The sequence below is a fragment of the Macaca thibetana genome, chromosome 1 (assembly GCF_024542745.1).
Source record: "Macaca thibetana thibetana isolate TM-01 chromosome 1, ASM2454274v1, whole genome shotgun sequence".
NCBI classification, from domain to species: Eukaryota; Metazoa; Chordata; class Mammalia; order Primates; family Cercopithecidae; genus Macaca; species Macaca thibetana.
Genome location: NC_065578.1, coordinates 166,946,449 through 166,962,921, shown reverse-complemented (window position 1 = coordinate 166,962,921; position 16,473 = coordinate 166,946,449). Strand labels below are relative to the sequence as shown.

Below are 16,473 nucleotides of genomic sequence, written 5' to 3'. Positions count from 1 at the left end.
AAGAATTTTAGACCAATATCCCTGATGAACGTCGATGGAAAAATCATCAATAAAATTCTGGCAAATTGAATCCAGCAGCACATCAAAAAGCTTATCCACCATGATCAAGTGGGCTTCATCCCTGGGATGCAAGGTTGGTTCAAAATACACAAATCAATAAATGTAATCCAACATATAAACAGAACCAAAGACAAAAACCACTTGATTATCTCAATAGATGCAGAAAAGGCCTTCAACAAAATTCAACAGCCCTTCATGCTAAAAACTCTCAATAAATTCGGTATTGATGGGACATATCTCAAAACAATAAGAGCTATTTATGACAAACCCACAGCCAATATCATACTGAATGCACAAACACTGGAAGCATTCCCTTTGAAAACTGGCATAAGACAGGGATGCCCTCTCTCACCACTCCTATTCAACATAGTGTTGAAAGTTTTGACCAGGGCAATCAGCCAGGAGAAAGAAATAAAGGGTATTCCATTAGGAAAAAGGGGAAGTCAAATTGTCCCTGTTTGCAGATGACATGATTGTATATTTAGAAAACCCCATTGTCTCAGTCCAGAATCTCCTTAAGCTGATAAGCAACTTCAGCAAAGTCTCAGGATACAAAATCAATGTGCAAAAATCACAAGCATTCCTCTACACCAATAACCGACAAACAGAGAGCAAAATCATGAGTGAACTCCCATTCACAATGGTTTCAAAGAGAATAAAATACCTAGGAATCCAAATTACAAGGGATGTGAAGGAACTCTTCAAGGAGAACTACAAACCACTGCTCAACAAAATAAAAGAGGACACAAACAAATGGAAGAACAGTCCATGCTCATGGATAGGAAGAATCAATATCATGAAAATGGCCATACTTCCCAAGGTAATTTATAGATTCAATGCCAACCCCATCAAGCTACCAATGACTTTCTTCACAGAATTGGAAAAATCTACTTTAAAGTTCATATGGAACCAAAAAAGAGCCTGCATTGCCAAGACAAATCTAAGCCAAAAGAACAGAGCTGGAGGCATCACGCTACCTGACTTCAAACTACACTACAAGGCTACAGTAACCAAAACAGCATGGTACCAACATAGAGATACAGACCAATGGAACAGAACAGAGCCCTCAGAAATAATACTACACATCTACAACCATCATGTCTTTGACAAATCTGACAAACACAAGAAATTGGAAAAGATTCCCTATTTAATAAATGGTGCTGGGAAAACTTGCTAGCCATATGTAGAAAGCTGAAACTGGATCTCTTCCTTACACCTTATACAAACATTAATTCAAGATGGATTAAAGACTTAAATGTTAGACCTAAAACCATAAAAACCCTAGAAGAAAACCTAGGCAATACCATTCAGGATATAGGCATGGGTGAGGACTTCATGACTAAAACTTCATGACCAAAAGCAATGGCAACGAAAGCCAAATTTGACAAATGGGATCCAAGTAAACTAAAGAGCTTCTGCACAGCAAAAGAAATTACCATCAGAGTGAACAGGCAACCTACAGAATGGGAGAAAATTTTTGCAATCTACCCGTCTGACAAAGGACTAATATCCAGATTCTACAAAGAACTTAAACAAATTTACAAGAAAAAATCAAACAACCGAATCAAAAAGTGGGTGAAGGATATGAACAGACACTTCTCAAAAGAAAACATTTATGCAGCCAATAGACACATGAAAAAATGCTCATCATTACTCGCCATCAGATAAATGCAAATCAAAACCACAATGAGATACCATCTCACACCAATTAGAATGGCAATCATTAAAAAGCCAGGAAACAACAGATACTGGAGAGGATGTGGAGAAATAGAAGCACTTTTACACTGTTGGTAGGACTGTAAACTAGTTCAACCATTGTGGAAGACAGTGTGGCGATTCCTCAAGGATCTAGAACTATAAGTACCATTTGACCCAGCTATCCCATTATTGGGTATATACCCAAAGGATTATAAATCATGCTGCTCTAAAGACACATGCACATGTATATTTACTGCGACACTATTCACAATAGCAAAGACTTGGAACCAACCCAAATGTCCATCAATGACAGACTTGATTAAAAAAATGTGGCACATATACACCATGGAATACTATGCAGCCATTAAAAAGGATGAGTTCATGTCCTTTGTAGGGGCTTGGATGCAGCTGGAAACCATCATTCTCAGCAAACTGTCACAAGAACAGAAAACCAAACACTGCATGTTCTCACTCATAGGTAGGACTCGAACAATGAGAACACTTGGACACAGGAAGTGGAACATCACACACTGGGGCCTGTTGTGGGGTGTGGGGAGCAGGGAGGGAGAGCATTAGGAGATATGCCTAATGTAAATGACAAGTTAATGGGTGCAGCACACCAACATGGCACATGTTTACATATGTAACAAACCTGCACGTTGTGCACATGTACCCTAGAACTTAAAGTATAATAGAAAATAAATAAAAACAACTAAATAAAGCTATCACCCATGTCAATGCATGGATCTTAATTGATTCTAATTTAAATAAACTAAACATTATGACATTTGCTGAAATAAGTGAATATTTAAAAACCAAGTGAATATTTGATGACAATAAATAACTACTTTTAATTGTGAAAATCCCCAGTGGTTGTGTTCTTAAAACTAGTTCTTGCCGGTACAGTGGTTCACACCTGTAATTCCAGGACTTTGGGAGGCTGAGGCTGGTGAATCACCTGAGGTCAAGAATTAAATACTAGTCTGATCAACATGGCAAAACCTCGTTTCTACTAAAAGTACCAAAATTAGGCAGGCATGGTGGCACATGCCTGTAATCCCACCTATTTGGGAAGCTGAGGGAGGAGAATCACTTGATCCCGGGAGTCAGAGGTTGCAGTGATCTGAGATGGTGCCATTGGATTCCAGCCTGGGTGACACAGCGAGACTCAGGCTCAAAAAAAAAAAAAAAAAAGAAAAGGAAACTACGTAATGTCTGAAATTTACCTAAAAATAATGCAAGAGGTGAGAGAAATGGGTGAAATTGGTATGAGTACACATGAAGCAAGACAGGCCTTTGAGTCTTTTGTTTTGTTTTGTTTTAAGACAGGGTCTCTACTGCCCATGCTGGAGTGCAATGGCAAGATTATGGCTCACTGCAGCCTTGAACTCCAGTGTTCATGCAATCCTCTCACTCAGCCTCCTGAGTAGCTGGGACTACAGGCGTGTGCTACCACATCTGGCTAATTTTTTGTTTATTTGTTTTGGTAGAGACAGGATCTGATGTTTGTTGCCTAGACTAGGCCATGAGTTGATAACTGCTGAAGCAGGATAGTGGGTAAATATTGTTTCATTATACTACTCTTTCTACATTTATTCTTGTTTAAAATTTTCCTTATCACCTAAGTCAAAAGATTTAGGTAGAATTGTACAAAAGGACACCTTTTTCTCGGGGAATATAAACATTCTTTAACCTGACATTCTTGCCATCAATCTCAGCTCATGATTTTAACTCCTAGTATCATATGAATGATGACTCAACTTCCTGTTAAAGTAACTACAAGTTGACCACATTTAAAAGCATGTATTTTTCCCTCATTTCCAAATACCTAAGCAAAGAGTTCCAAATGTGTTCAATTTCTATATTTCTAACTTTTTCGCTAATGGATCAATCTTAACATTTAAATATGCTCATCACTCTTTGGTCTTCAAAAAGAAGTAGTTTCTCTTTATTCTCCACTTCTCATCCAGCTGTTTGCACAGTTTTCATTTCTCTTTCACAATAAAGCTTCTTTAAAAAAATAAATAAATACCTGCCATGGCAGAGTTGTCACCTGGTATCCATTATTTTCTTCCTTAATAGAGATCTGAGCCACCAAAAATAAAACACACATTCTAGACAATGGGATATAGTGGAAATGGTGTGTGCAACCCCTTGGTAATATCTTTCCACTGAGACAGTAATTTCTTTGCTGGTCCCACCTTCCTTCCTTCTGGTGGAATGTGGAAAAAATGATTGGAGTTCCAATAGCTATAGTGTACAATGATATGACTTTGGCAATGGAAATATTAGATGGTGGAACAACAAGATAGAAAACTGAATTTCCAATAACCCGGCATCCTACCATCTTGGAATATCTCCAATATCATAATCTGGGAGAGAAATAAATCCTTCAATTTTGTTTAAAACATGCAACATGCCTTCTTTTTTTTTAAAAAAAAAAACTGTTTACTTACTTATAGTCAGTCTTCCTAATCTATACTTACTTATAGTCAGTCCTCTTAATCCTAACTGATATATGTAAATTCACTGTATCCAAATTCTTACTTCAAGCTATTGGATATGTAGCTTTCAATATGTAACTTTCACATGTATCATTCAACTGATATTGTCCTCTTCAAGGTCACAAATGACATATAACTATATCTTCAATACAATTTGGCACTATTAGTCATTCTCTATTTTTCTAGTTTTCTATTTCTCTAGTTTAACAATTTTTAATATTTTTTTCACCTCACAGACCACAGAGGAAACGCCTTTTGTTCAGCATATTGAGGTAATAGGCAAAACTGCTTAAGACTGGAGAAAATAAACTTGAGGTGCTTAGAGGATCACCGAGGCCCCACACCTTATGAATGCAGAAGGGGTCAATGCTATGGTAAAAAAAAATATAAGCAATTGACAACATACTATTGTGCTCAGTTCTAGACTCCTCAGCCTCTTATTTCTTGTTTTCAAGGCTTTAACTTAAACATTCCAGAAATGTGAAAAATTTTTGTTTTTGAATGGAGTCTCACTCTGTCACCTGGGCTAGAGTGCAGTGGCGTGATCTTGACTCACTGCAACCTCTGCCTCCCAGGTTCAAGCAATTTTCCTGCCTCAGCCTCCTGAGTAGCTGGGATTATGGGTGCCCACCACTACGTCCAGCTAATTTTTAATACTTTTTTGTAGAGATGGGGTTTCACCATGTTGGCCAGGGTGGTCTCGTACTCCTGACCTTGTGATTCACCCACTAATTCTTTACCTGAGGGTTATTTCATCTATTCCAGTGGCTTTAATTAAAATTCATTTAAGCTAATGACTCAAGCCTATGTACACAACTCACTTTTTTTTCTTGAGCATTAGACAAAAGAAATTCAACTTTGTACAGCGCATCACCCATTAGAAGTCTTCCAGGCACTCACAAGAGATAAATTATCTTCACCCGTATGTGTTCTTCTAAGCTCAGTGAATGCCACCATCATAGATTCAGTTGCTCGTACTAGACCCCTCAAGAGTCATCTTCTGACTCTTCTTTTTCCCTCTCCTTTACATCCTTTAAGTAAATATTTACTTACATCCAGTAAGTAAATATTGTACTGTTTAATTCTTTCAGAGCACCCAAATCTACTGAAAAAAAAAATCAGACTATGACTTGTCATTAAATCAATCAACAGGCAAAACAATAATTGCTTTAAATGATTCATCCTCAACGGAGACAATATCCATTATCTATCCCTAAAGAGGCAAAATGTATTGTTTTATTCTTTTTGTAAATGTGCAAAAAAATCTTACTTTTTTATGTATGAAGTACACACATACGTACAATACTCAAACAGACATGCAGTATAACTATGGCACTAGTCAAATGATAGTTCTGGGCTAAGAACTTTATTATTCATGATCTAATTTGTCTCTCACAACAAATCTATGATATAGGTATCATTATTATTTTCATTTCACAGATAAGAAAATAAGCTGAGAGGTTAAATAATTTAACAAATCTCTTGGCTGACACTAGAATATGAGTTTATAAATACAGAGGTCTTGTCTGAGGAGGTCGTTTTTCTATTCCCAGTGCCCTGGCACAGAGAGGGCAGTCCAATAGTAAGGGCTGAGTGGATGAATTAACGTGAGTTAGAAATAAATGGAAAATACCAGAAGCCCATGATGTATTAGATTCCAAATCTGTTTTCATAATTACTATGCTATTAGAGATGGCCAATACAAGGTTTTGGAATGGACTGATGGATCTATGGGCAAATAGATCGAGAGAATGAAGAGAGAGAGGAAGAAATAAATAAAAAATAAAAACAAGGTGAACAGAATCTGTTCTTTTTTTTCTGTAAGTGTGAAAATTAAATTAAAAAATTATAATAAACCAGACAGAATATCTAAATGCAAGATACATGATAGACGTTTCATTAGCAAAAACAATACATTTTCTAATGTTTCTCTCATGCAGTCAGCTTACGCACTTTTGAGTTTCTGAGAGTCAAACTTACCTGCCACACTGCTTCCAGGACCACCCTGGGGTTATAATGTTCAGGAAAAACAGCTGGAACTTAGATAAGTAACCATTCACTGGGACTTATTATTAAAAGCAAAAATAGCTGAATAATAACTAATAAAAGTACACATATATGGGACTATAATCCTTTAAGAATATAATCACATTCCATGTCAGTTAATTGGTAGATAGCTATTAGTGGATTTCTACAATGACGATCTTACTTTTTCTTTTAATTTGCTTCTTAATGTAAGACATTAAATGTGGTTATATTAAAATTACTTGTCACAGATGAATCTGGGCTACAGTTAAGTAAGTATCAATATAATTATGAACTTCAACTATATATGGAGTTCTGACTACAACACATTTTAACTGTATGTCTTTGAGCAAAGTCTTTAACTTCTAAGAGTCAAAATTCTAAAGGGTAAAATGAGATACCTATCAAATCAGGGTTATAAAGAGTAATGAGAAAACTCACATAAAGCACCTAGCATAGTTTCTGGAGTAGCACGCATAGCATGCCATGCATAGAGTAGTGCTAAATTAATATGTGGGTTTTTTCCTTATTCAAAGAAGCAGAGGCAACTTCTTTTAAACTCTAATTCAATGACTAAAATTTCTTCCTAAGAACATTGCCTCATGTTGAGATTTCAATAACAAACAAGAGAAAAGGGTAAATATGGAATACCTTCTATTGGATTCTTAACTTGCATGATACTAACACTATCTGAGTTCCTGGTTTATCCATGTTACATATTTATATACATAAAATAAAACACCTTGTTTATAATTTGGTTTTCCTTTGAATGGACTAAATATCTTTTTAAAGTAAAATTCATACACTGATAAATGATACATTTTAAATGTATCTTTGCATTATTTATTTAAGCTTTGCATTATTTATTTAAGCTGTGTCTATAGTGTCTATATGGCAATTATGGATTAATATGGGAACTGAACAATTATTCAGACAGATTTGCACAATATGAGATAAAGCACTATTTGAGCTTCAAAATTAAAGCTTTTGAATACTTTGTTTCTAAACCACATAAACAAATTTTGTAAGAACATTTTGGTTTACCTATGGTCAGTAGAACCAGTTACTTGTCAATGCCTCAAATTCATTTTATCTCAGGCACTAGAATAAGATGATAATTACAAGGCCACCTGACTTAGGTTTTTTACTTCTAACATGAAAACACAGGGTCTGGCCCAGAGTTTTTGTGAAAATTAAAATTAAGATAATTTGTGTAATGGGTTTAGCACAGTATCTAGCAGATTCAGCAAACGCTGAAAATTTTTAGCATTTTATCTTATCATCATCATTTAAATTTTCTGTAGGAGATTAGATGTATCACGAGTTTCTACTAATTGACCTGTGAAGCAAAAATGCAATTCTTTACTAAATTAGAACCAACTATATCACTACTAATGGCAAGAAATCATGAGTCCATATATACAGTAGTTTTAAAGAGCATACCATATCCCACTGTAGAAAGACCCAAGTGTTTCATTCTATTTTTCACAAGTTCAGCAAGCTCTTGTCTTTCTGACCTCCTGTAGAGGTTCAGTCGCTGCTGGGTTATTTTTTCAGCTGTTTTACCAGAGTGTTTTGGGCCTTTTCTGCTCAGTCTTCGGGCCCACTGCATGCTTTTTCTCCGCAGCAAGGGATGGTCCGACTGATCACTGGATGTGGAGTTGCGGTGATTGCCGCGGTGGTGCCCTTGTTCTCTGGAGTCTTTGGTGTCTTCCCACTCTTCTACACTGATAGATATTTGAGACTTAAAAGGAAATGGATATCGATAATTAGATACTTTAGAAATAAATATGGCCTGAAGTTGAAATAATATTTTATATGCTAATATATTGGCATAGTTATATTTCTACTCATGAGAGTTTTCACAGAAAGAGCAAAATCACGGTCTTGGATTCTAGTTTTCCAGTACTGAGAATATTAAAATCTATGTTTCCTTGAACTTACATATAAATCAGGCAAAATAAATATCTGTATCCTCTGGTACAATTTCTTAATGAAAGTATTTAATTTTTATGCATAAAGACTTACTTATCATAAATAGTTATTTATGATATTGCTAGCACACAGTTGTTTGAAACATACAAAAGCAGACATTTTATAACTTTATTCAAATAAAATCCATGTAATGGACTTTTCTAAATCTATTACAAGTATTTCACACTCAATTTAAATAATTAAGATAATTATCTTAGATTTGGAATTAATAATGTTTTTAAAGGATTTTAAATTATTGCTCTTTCTAAAGACAGCACTGGCATGAACATTATAATATGTGAATTTTAAAAATTCTCTCATATGCCCCAGAAGAAAACAAAACTCACTTTTTAAATCATGCATTTATTATTCACCGTATAAAATGCTTTTCTGACTAAAATTAAAACATATTTCAGGAAATGTTTTAAGTATTCTGAGAGAAAATATGTTGTAAATATTAATGTTTCACAAATGTACTGTAGAATCACAACTCAAATTTAAAACAGGTTGTTCTCCATAGGAGGGAAAAACAATGAACAAACTCACAAAGCCTATTACGACTTAAACTTTTATGACCCAATCTGATTTTTAAAGTAAGATGCTCTCCTTTGATTTTAAGCCTTTAATAAGCAAATGCTTACTGTTTCAAAATTGTTGCTTTTCATACTAGGAAGTCATATGAAATGCAACACTGATCAAAGAAGAAAGATTTTCTAAAAACATGCACGTGCAAATGAACAATTTCCTGAATACTATTGTACTTAAGAGCAGCATTCATGAATCTGTTAACTGTGTTTCCTTTCTACAGATGGAAGCTTGAACTTCAGTTACAACATGCATGTGTTGCTGGCTTTTAAAGTAATAGAATTTAAATTATCAATTTAAGTAACGTCAGGAAGTAGATCCAATAAAATCCTTTAAAAGTGAATATAAATTATACAGGCTTAGTCAATGCTTTATATGCAATTCCCAGTTGCAAGCTATGAAATTCTCTCACACTTAATTTCATCCAAAAATTCAAATACTAATCCACATCTGTTTCAAAACAGTGCTATATCAGAGGGAGATCCAAAAAATCTTCATCCCTTCATTATAAAATAATTGAGATTAAATGATTTTTGGAAACCATATTTTATCTACCAGAACTTAATTTCTAAGCATTAAAAGTTTTTAGTACCATGGTTTAACAATAATGAACATTTTAATAAAGTTTTAACTCTACTCTCTCCTACTTGATAATATACTGAAAATTCACTTCTGTGGAAGTAAAACACATAAGTTCTTAAGTAATGTCTACCACCAACAAGAATATCAATATGTATTTAGTAGTATAGTTATACTTTGTAGCAACAATGAAAATATACTATTTCAGTCATATTTAGAGACTTGCTTGCAGAATTTAATCATAATCTTAAATTTATTTGAAGGGATCTTTTTGTTCCTCTTTCTAGTCATAAGTCCCTATGAGTGATAGTTTGATTTCCTACAAATATGTGGAAATAATAATCTTGCCAAACCAAATATTAAAGATACTATGTTCATCTAATACCACTTATAATTCAAATCACAAAACCAAAAATTAATAAAAAATTTTAAAGAGGAGCGTAGGGATTCACTTCTTTTCCAGGTAGGAGATGCAACACTGATTTTGTGAATGCTTTTCCTTAGCCATGTGTATCAGGCATCACGTAAAGTATGTATCTACGAGATGAACTGAAACCTATGTATACATTAGTTAAGCAATATTTAATAGCCTATTCAGCATTATTTTGAATTCCCCAAAAAGAAACTATTATAACTTGTACATAAAAATACATAAGAATCTCAAGTCATTTTTTTCAATAATTCCATAAAATAAGTAACATTTCTTTACTAACCTCACTTTAACCACAGTAAAAAGAAATGAGAAGAATTTGAGGGTTAATTTTAGGAAATCCAAACCCAAAACACATAAGTTGTTCTTTACATGTTTGGAATTTGCATTCCTTTCTCTCATTCTTCCAACAGGACATAATAAAAAGTACATTAAGTTTATGTGTATAATATACACAAATTTGAGTTCTATTTTGAATGATTCCTAACTCTGTCCCTACAATAATACTGCACAGCCCTTATAAAAAAGTGAGGATAATGATAACCATCTTCTATTTGACAGAAATGTGAAAATTCATATGACATTAATATATAAAGAAAACATCTGTCAACCGTAAACTTTCACATATACAGTAATACCATTAATAGATCCTTGTAAAATTATCCACAATATCAATAACATTAGCAATAAACATTTGTTACTCTATTCCTTGGATACTGAATGTGTGTGTGCTTGTGTGTGTGTGTTTCCATGTTTTAATAGGATGTCCATTTATAAATAGACTTTCCTGATGTCATTTCTTCTTCTAGTTGCAACTCTCTTGTGTTTTAAACATAGCATCATAATCTAGTGGGAATAATATAGTGCTGGACAGATAACAGTGCCTTTATAGTAGGACCTTCTCCTGAACTCAGTGTCACAATAATAGAATGGTAAAATGCAAGGTTTTAGCATCAGATAGACTTGAGTTTAAATAACAGTTCTACCACTTACCAGTTTGCTTTCTTGGTTATGTAATCTAAGCTCTCTAACACTATTTCTATTTCCCTCTCTAAAAAATTGTCAATCTATTATTACATTATTAGTTTGCCTACCAAATTTTTCTGAAGACATAAAAGAGATAATGCATGAAAAAGCATTGTAAGATGTCTGTCTTAGAAAACCCCCAATAAATATTCATATTTTATGGCTTATGACCTTGTATAAAAGGAGAGTAAAAGGGAGAAAATAAAATGAAATTATTATGATGGGTAGGCAAAAAGTGAAAAATGGGGATGAAAAAGAGAGGGAATCATTCACATTTTTGGTGCACTTTTCTCTATCATTAGACTTCTGAATAAATCAAGGTGCTAAAAACACATTCTTAGGGATAAAGATTTCTTGGTTAAAGTTTAGTAAATTTAAACAAGAGAACAAATTTTAAAGTGAAGGTGAGTATTTTTCATTCTGCACAGTTTCTATGAATTATTTTGTACTTTTCCATGGAATAACTAGAGAACTCTAACTTTTTTGTCAGGCACATAATATAATCATTAACTTGAAAAATCAAAATTTAATACTAATGTTTGTGAGAAAGATGAAAATATATTTGCATATGTAAATGAAATTCTCCTGGTAATATATACAGTTCAATGAAGAAGTGAAAAATTGATGACTACTACAACAATTTCTATACAAATTTAAAATATTATCATTTTCTAAAACTTATATTACTTCCTAAATATTTATCATACTTAATATGATTTTTAAGACTAAGAGTATTTCTTCACATGAATAATAATTAAAAACGTAATAAATAAGAAAATGTTTCTTATGCCTAAAATAGCTGATTATGTTATTGTTTTCAAGAAAGTAGAAAATGTCAGATACACTAAATACATCACTCTTTTCCACACTCTTCACACACACATCAAAGTGACTCAGTTCAACTTCCTCCTGATTTTTTACTGAACAGTTATTCACGTCAGAGGTTATTGAGCAATCTATAGAACAATGTAGTATTTTAAATAAACCAATTCACTCAGTAGTTTGAAAATGAGTGTTTGTAATCTGGACTCATGACTCCCTTAAGGATAGTTTTACAGACTTCATAATACTCTAAACTGTGTTATTTGATTTATGATTGAAGTCAGAACTGTTGCCAAAGAAGAAAAGAAAATGAAATCACTAAAATGTGCTAGTTTAACATTTTCTCAAAGAATCCTTATCTGATATTTTCCATTAAATAAAGGTTAAATTATAAGAATACTTGAGAGATCATCTAAATTTAAATATATAAGCACCAAGGCTAGTGACTCTGAGTCCACTGAAAGCTTATTTTTATTTAAAAAATAATCTAAAGAAAGATGTTTCACCAATTTCCAAAGCTCAATTTAATATGTACATGTGGTCTGCGATCTATGCAGAGAGAGAAAATAGCTAGTTACACTGTATATTGATGCATTTCCAAATTAATTTTGGAATCAAAAACACAATTATAAAATAAACAATCTTATAGTGTAAAAAATGTTGAATTTAGAATCAAATAAATAAGCTGTATTTTCAACCACCTCAGGAAAATATTTTATGACCTTAAGCAAATCACTGACATTCTTAGAAAATAATCTAATTTTAGACAGGAAAATGCCCTGTCTTCATGACAAGAAATCACAAAATTTGTAAGAACCTAGTATTTAAACTCTAAAGTAAATTTAAAGCCAAATATTTACTAAAGAAATTCATGTTCAAATAACATTTTTAAAGCCAATAATTTGATGGAATGATGAAAATTATTTTAATCTTTGATTTCCTTTTTCATACATAAAAATAAGTTATTTCATCTGTGTGGTCTCTTAGGTATCTTTCAGTTCCACCTATATATAATTCTTTATTTTATTTTATTTTATTTTATTTTATTTTAAGCTCTGGGGTACATGTGCAGAACGTGCAAGTTTGTTGCATAGGTGGTTTTGAAAATGTGGCAGATTTATACCATGGAATCCTATGCAGCCATAAAAAGGATGAGTTTATGTCCTTTGCAGGGACATGGATGAAGCTGAAAACCATTACTCTCAGCAAACTAACACAAGAACAGAAAACCAAACACTGCATGTTCTCACTCATAATCAGGAGTTAAATAATGAGAACACATGGACACAGGGAGGGGAACATCACACACTGGGGCCTGTCACGGGGTGGGGGACTAGGGAGGGAGAGCATTAGGAGAAATACCTAATGTAGATTATGGGTTGATGGGTGCAGCAAACCACCTATATATAATTATATGAATATAAAATATACTCGGAGTAGGTAGAACCTCTATTACCTCAGCATTCCAATTCTATAACTTCAAAAGGCAAAATTTATGTATATGTCCAAGTGAAAAAAAACCAAATTCTCTATTAAGAAATAATATTAAATAATCCACAAATTCATGCTAGTGATTTTTCACTACTATCAAATGAAGCCCCTCTTTCTCCACCCAACCTCATCTACATTTTGGTTATTATCTCTAAAAGAAAAATCAAATATAGTTACTGTTATATTTCTGGTTATTTCCATCTCTTTTTTATGATACATTTTTAAGTTTACACATTAACTTGCACATTTACACCTCTTTGATGACTTGGTTTTACTGCATTGTGTGTATATAAGTATGTGTGTGTGTTTTTAATCCAATCTGTACTTTCTACTTATACTATGGTATCTGTGGAATTTGGAATCTAGCTAATTTATTATATTGGCATTCTTTCTCATCCTGCTGGTGATTTTTTTTTTCCTGAACTTTCAAAGCTGTCATTTGGAAACAGCTGGTTTATAAGGCTTCAATTTCTTAATGCTTTTCTTATTGCTTTAAGCCCAGAAAAATCTTATGTTTTTGTTCCCATTTTATAACATTGAATATTAATATCATGTAACTGCTAACCACTTGATGGCTGCCTGCTCTTAGAACTTAAATAATGTATCTGTGTTAAAAAGAACAAATTGAGAGGGGACTTTGTCATTGTTTTGAATGGTTTGTCTTATTATACTAGGAATTCTAGTGATGTAATTCATAAATGTGTGGATAACAAGCAGAAGGTATATACATTATTTACTGACTTTTCATTACTTATTTAGAAATTTAAGTCTTCCCCATCAGCTCAAGATATGGAGACATTCATTTACCATATTCTTCTCATCATAAATAGTCTGCCTCCATTTTTGACGTTAGACTGCTGACTGCTTTCAAGTGCCAACACTCTTCCTTTCCCTTCTGCCCTATAGATGGGGAGGCTGGTAAGTCCCAGTCTATGTGTAGGACCTCATTCCAGCCCCAATGTATATATTTCTTAATTTTAAAAAGTATGTATGTATGTATGTATTTATTTATTTTAAGACAGGGTCCTGCTCTGTTGCCTAGACTGGAGGGCAGTGGCAGGATCTCTGCTCACTGTGACTTCCACCTCCCAGCTCAAGCAATCCTCCTGCCTCAGTCTCCCGAGTAGCTGGGACCACAGGCGTGGACCACCACGCCTGGCTAATTTTTGTATTTTTGTAGAGATGGGGTTTCACCATGTTGACCTGGCTGGTCTAGAACTCCTGAGCTCAAGCTATCCTCCCATGTTGACCTCTCAAAGTGCTGGGATTACAGGTGTGAGCCACCATGCCCAGCCCAGCCCCAATCTTTAATTGTGATGAAAGCCAAGCCAGTTTTTTTTCCTTGCTCTTTCCAGCCCAAGCCATTTTTTGACCTGGTTGGAAGCCTGCCTCACTCTCCATAGAAAGCCTCATTATACGAGTTGTACCCTTTTCAATACCCTCTTGGTGCAGGTGTGCAATCATCAGTCTCAACAGGACCGGATTTGGGATGGTGGTTAGGTATTATCCCATCTATGAAAGCTAGTCTTAACAATCGGCACAGCAAGGGGTATCTAGGCAATGACCACAACTGCTGGGGGTCTTTCTTCTTATGTTTTGCCTTGTTAATTTGTTGTGTTGTATGGAGACAATTATGCTGTTTGGGTTTTTTTCTGCCTCCTGGAAAGCTGATACTTTAACCGGGGCAACTTTATGCTGCATTTGCTGAGTCTTTCCAAGTTTCTGTTCAGAATTAAATGATCTTAATGCCTGGAAGCATCAGTAATATTTAGGAACAGGAGTTTGGCAATAGCCCCATGTCATGTGTCTTTGCCCAGACCTATCTTTGTGTCTCATACTGAATCATGTGGTTGGGATCCAGTAAGAAATGTGACTGACACTAGGCCCAGGGGAATAATTCCTACTGTGTGATCACTGGTTGTATGTTTCAACCATGCATCAGCCCCCATTCTACAGTGTGTCCTGGGAAAAATATCTGTTACTTTGTGCATTATACAGTTCCATTGGGTGGTTCCTTATATGGAAGAAGAACAGTTACCATGTGGAATGCTGAGTTTCATACTCCTAAAAGGAGTACATGGCCACCCCAAAAAATGCTTCTGCTGCTGTTGCTGTCTATGCCTCCATGACAACACAGTTCCTGATCCCCACAGTTATAGAGAAAACCAAAAACGGGCCTCTGTGGCATACCCAAGAGGTTAATTCAAACCCAACTTCAACCTAGGGAACTTAAAATGTGATGAAGCAACCACTGCCATCAGGGAGGCCCATAACCCTGATGATACTTACTTGAGACTCTGAAGGAGAAGGCTTGTAAATATGAGCAGGATAGAAAACAAACAAACAAAAAAACAACACCAGCCCCAACAACAAAAACAAAACTGGATATAGGAGGAATAAACAGAAAACTGGATACACAGGAGAAAACAAAAATGTAAACAGAAGTCTAAAATTTGTCCCACTTGGAAATTCTTAAATTACTTGAAGAATTTATAAAGACAGGTAAGTTTGGTGAATGGTGTTGTGCCTCTACAACACAAGCTCCAAATTAACTTGTATGTTTCCTGAGATGCACCCATTGGCAAAACTTCAGAACCTTAATCAAAGTTGAGGATTGAACTATAGTTATCACTGGAGATGACACTAAATTCAAACAAAGTACCCTAAATATGGGGATTCACTAAAATAAAGGTACCTCCCCTTACTCTTGTGGAGGTGATTATCACATGTAAAATACAGGGCAAATAAACATACCTTATCTTAACCATCAGAATTACTTTCTGGCCTAAATTCTCCACGGTCATAACAGATATTGTATAAAAGTGTCCCATAGTAGACATGGATGCTCTGATTCAATTAATGGCAAATTAAAGTAAATCAAATCAGATCTTTGACACATACAAGTAGTTTGGCAATATAAAACCTCATGCACATTCTGTCTGCTCAATGTAAGTAGTTAATAAGGACTACAATAATTGGAACAAGTCCTTCAAAGATTGGAATCCCTTACCAGAGAACTATTTACAGAAGGGGTAATAGTCACCACCTCTTCTCCATTTAATAGTCAAATTTGGCCTGTTCTCAAAACTGAAAAAAAAATAAGTGGAGCCTGGTAGTAGATCATCCTAAGCTTAATGCTGTGGTTCCACATATTAAGGCCACCATCACTCGGTGACATTACTGACTCCATTCAATCATCAATTTGTAAATACTTTGCAGTCATAAAGTCATAAAGATTTGACAAATATGTTCTATTAAGTGCCTCTTTTGATAGCCTCT

General features: G+C 34.4%; 1 protein-coding gene across 4 annotated transcripts in view; it reads right to left on the bottom strand.

The window, feature by feature from the left end:
- The window catches only part of KCNT2 (potassium sodium-activated channel subfamily T member 2), a 399,106-nt gene that overhangs the window by 43,889 nt on the left and 338,744 nt on the right, over positions 1-16,473 (bottom strand). For all 4 annotated transcript variants that reach the window (XM_050782689.1, XM_050782710.1, XM_050782700.1 and 1 more), the window contains one exon: positions 7,731-8,031. In XM_050782689.1, coding sequence (XP_050638646.1) covers positions 7,731-8,031 — 301 coding nt within the window. The remainder of the gene's footprint in view (positions 1-7,730; positions 8,032-16,473) is intronic.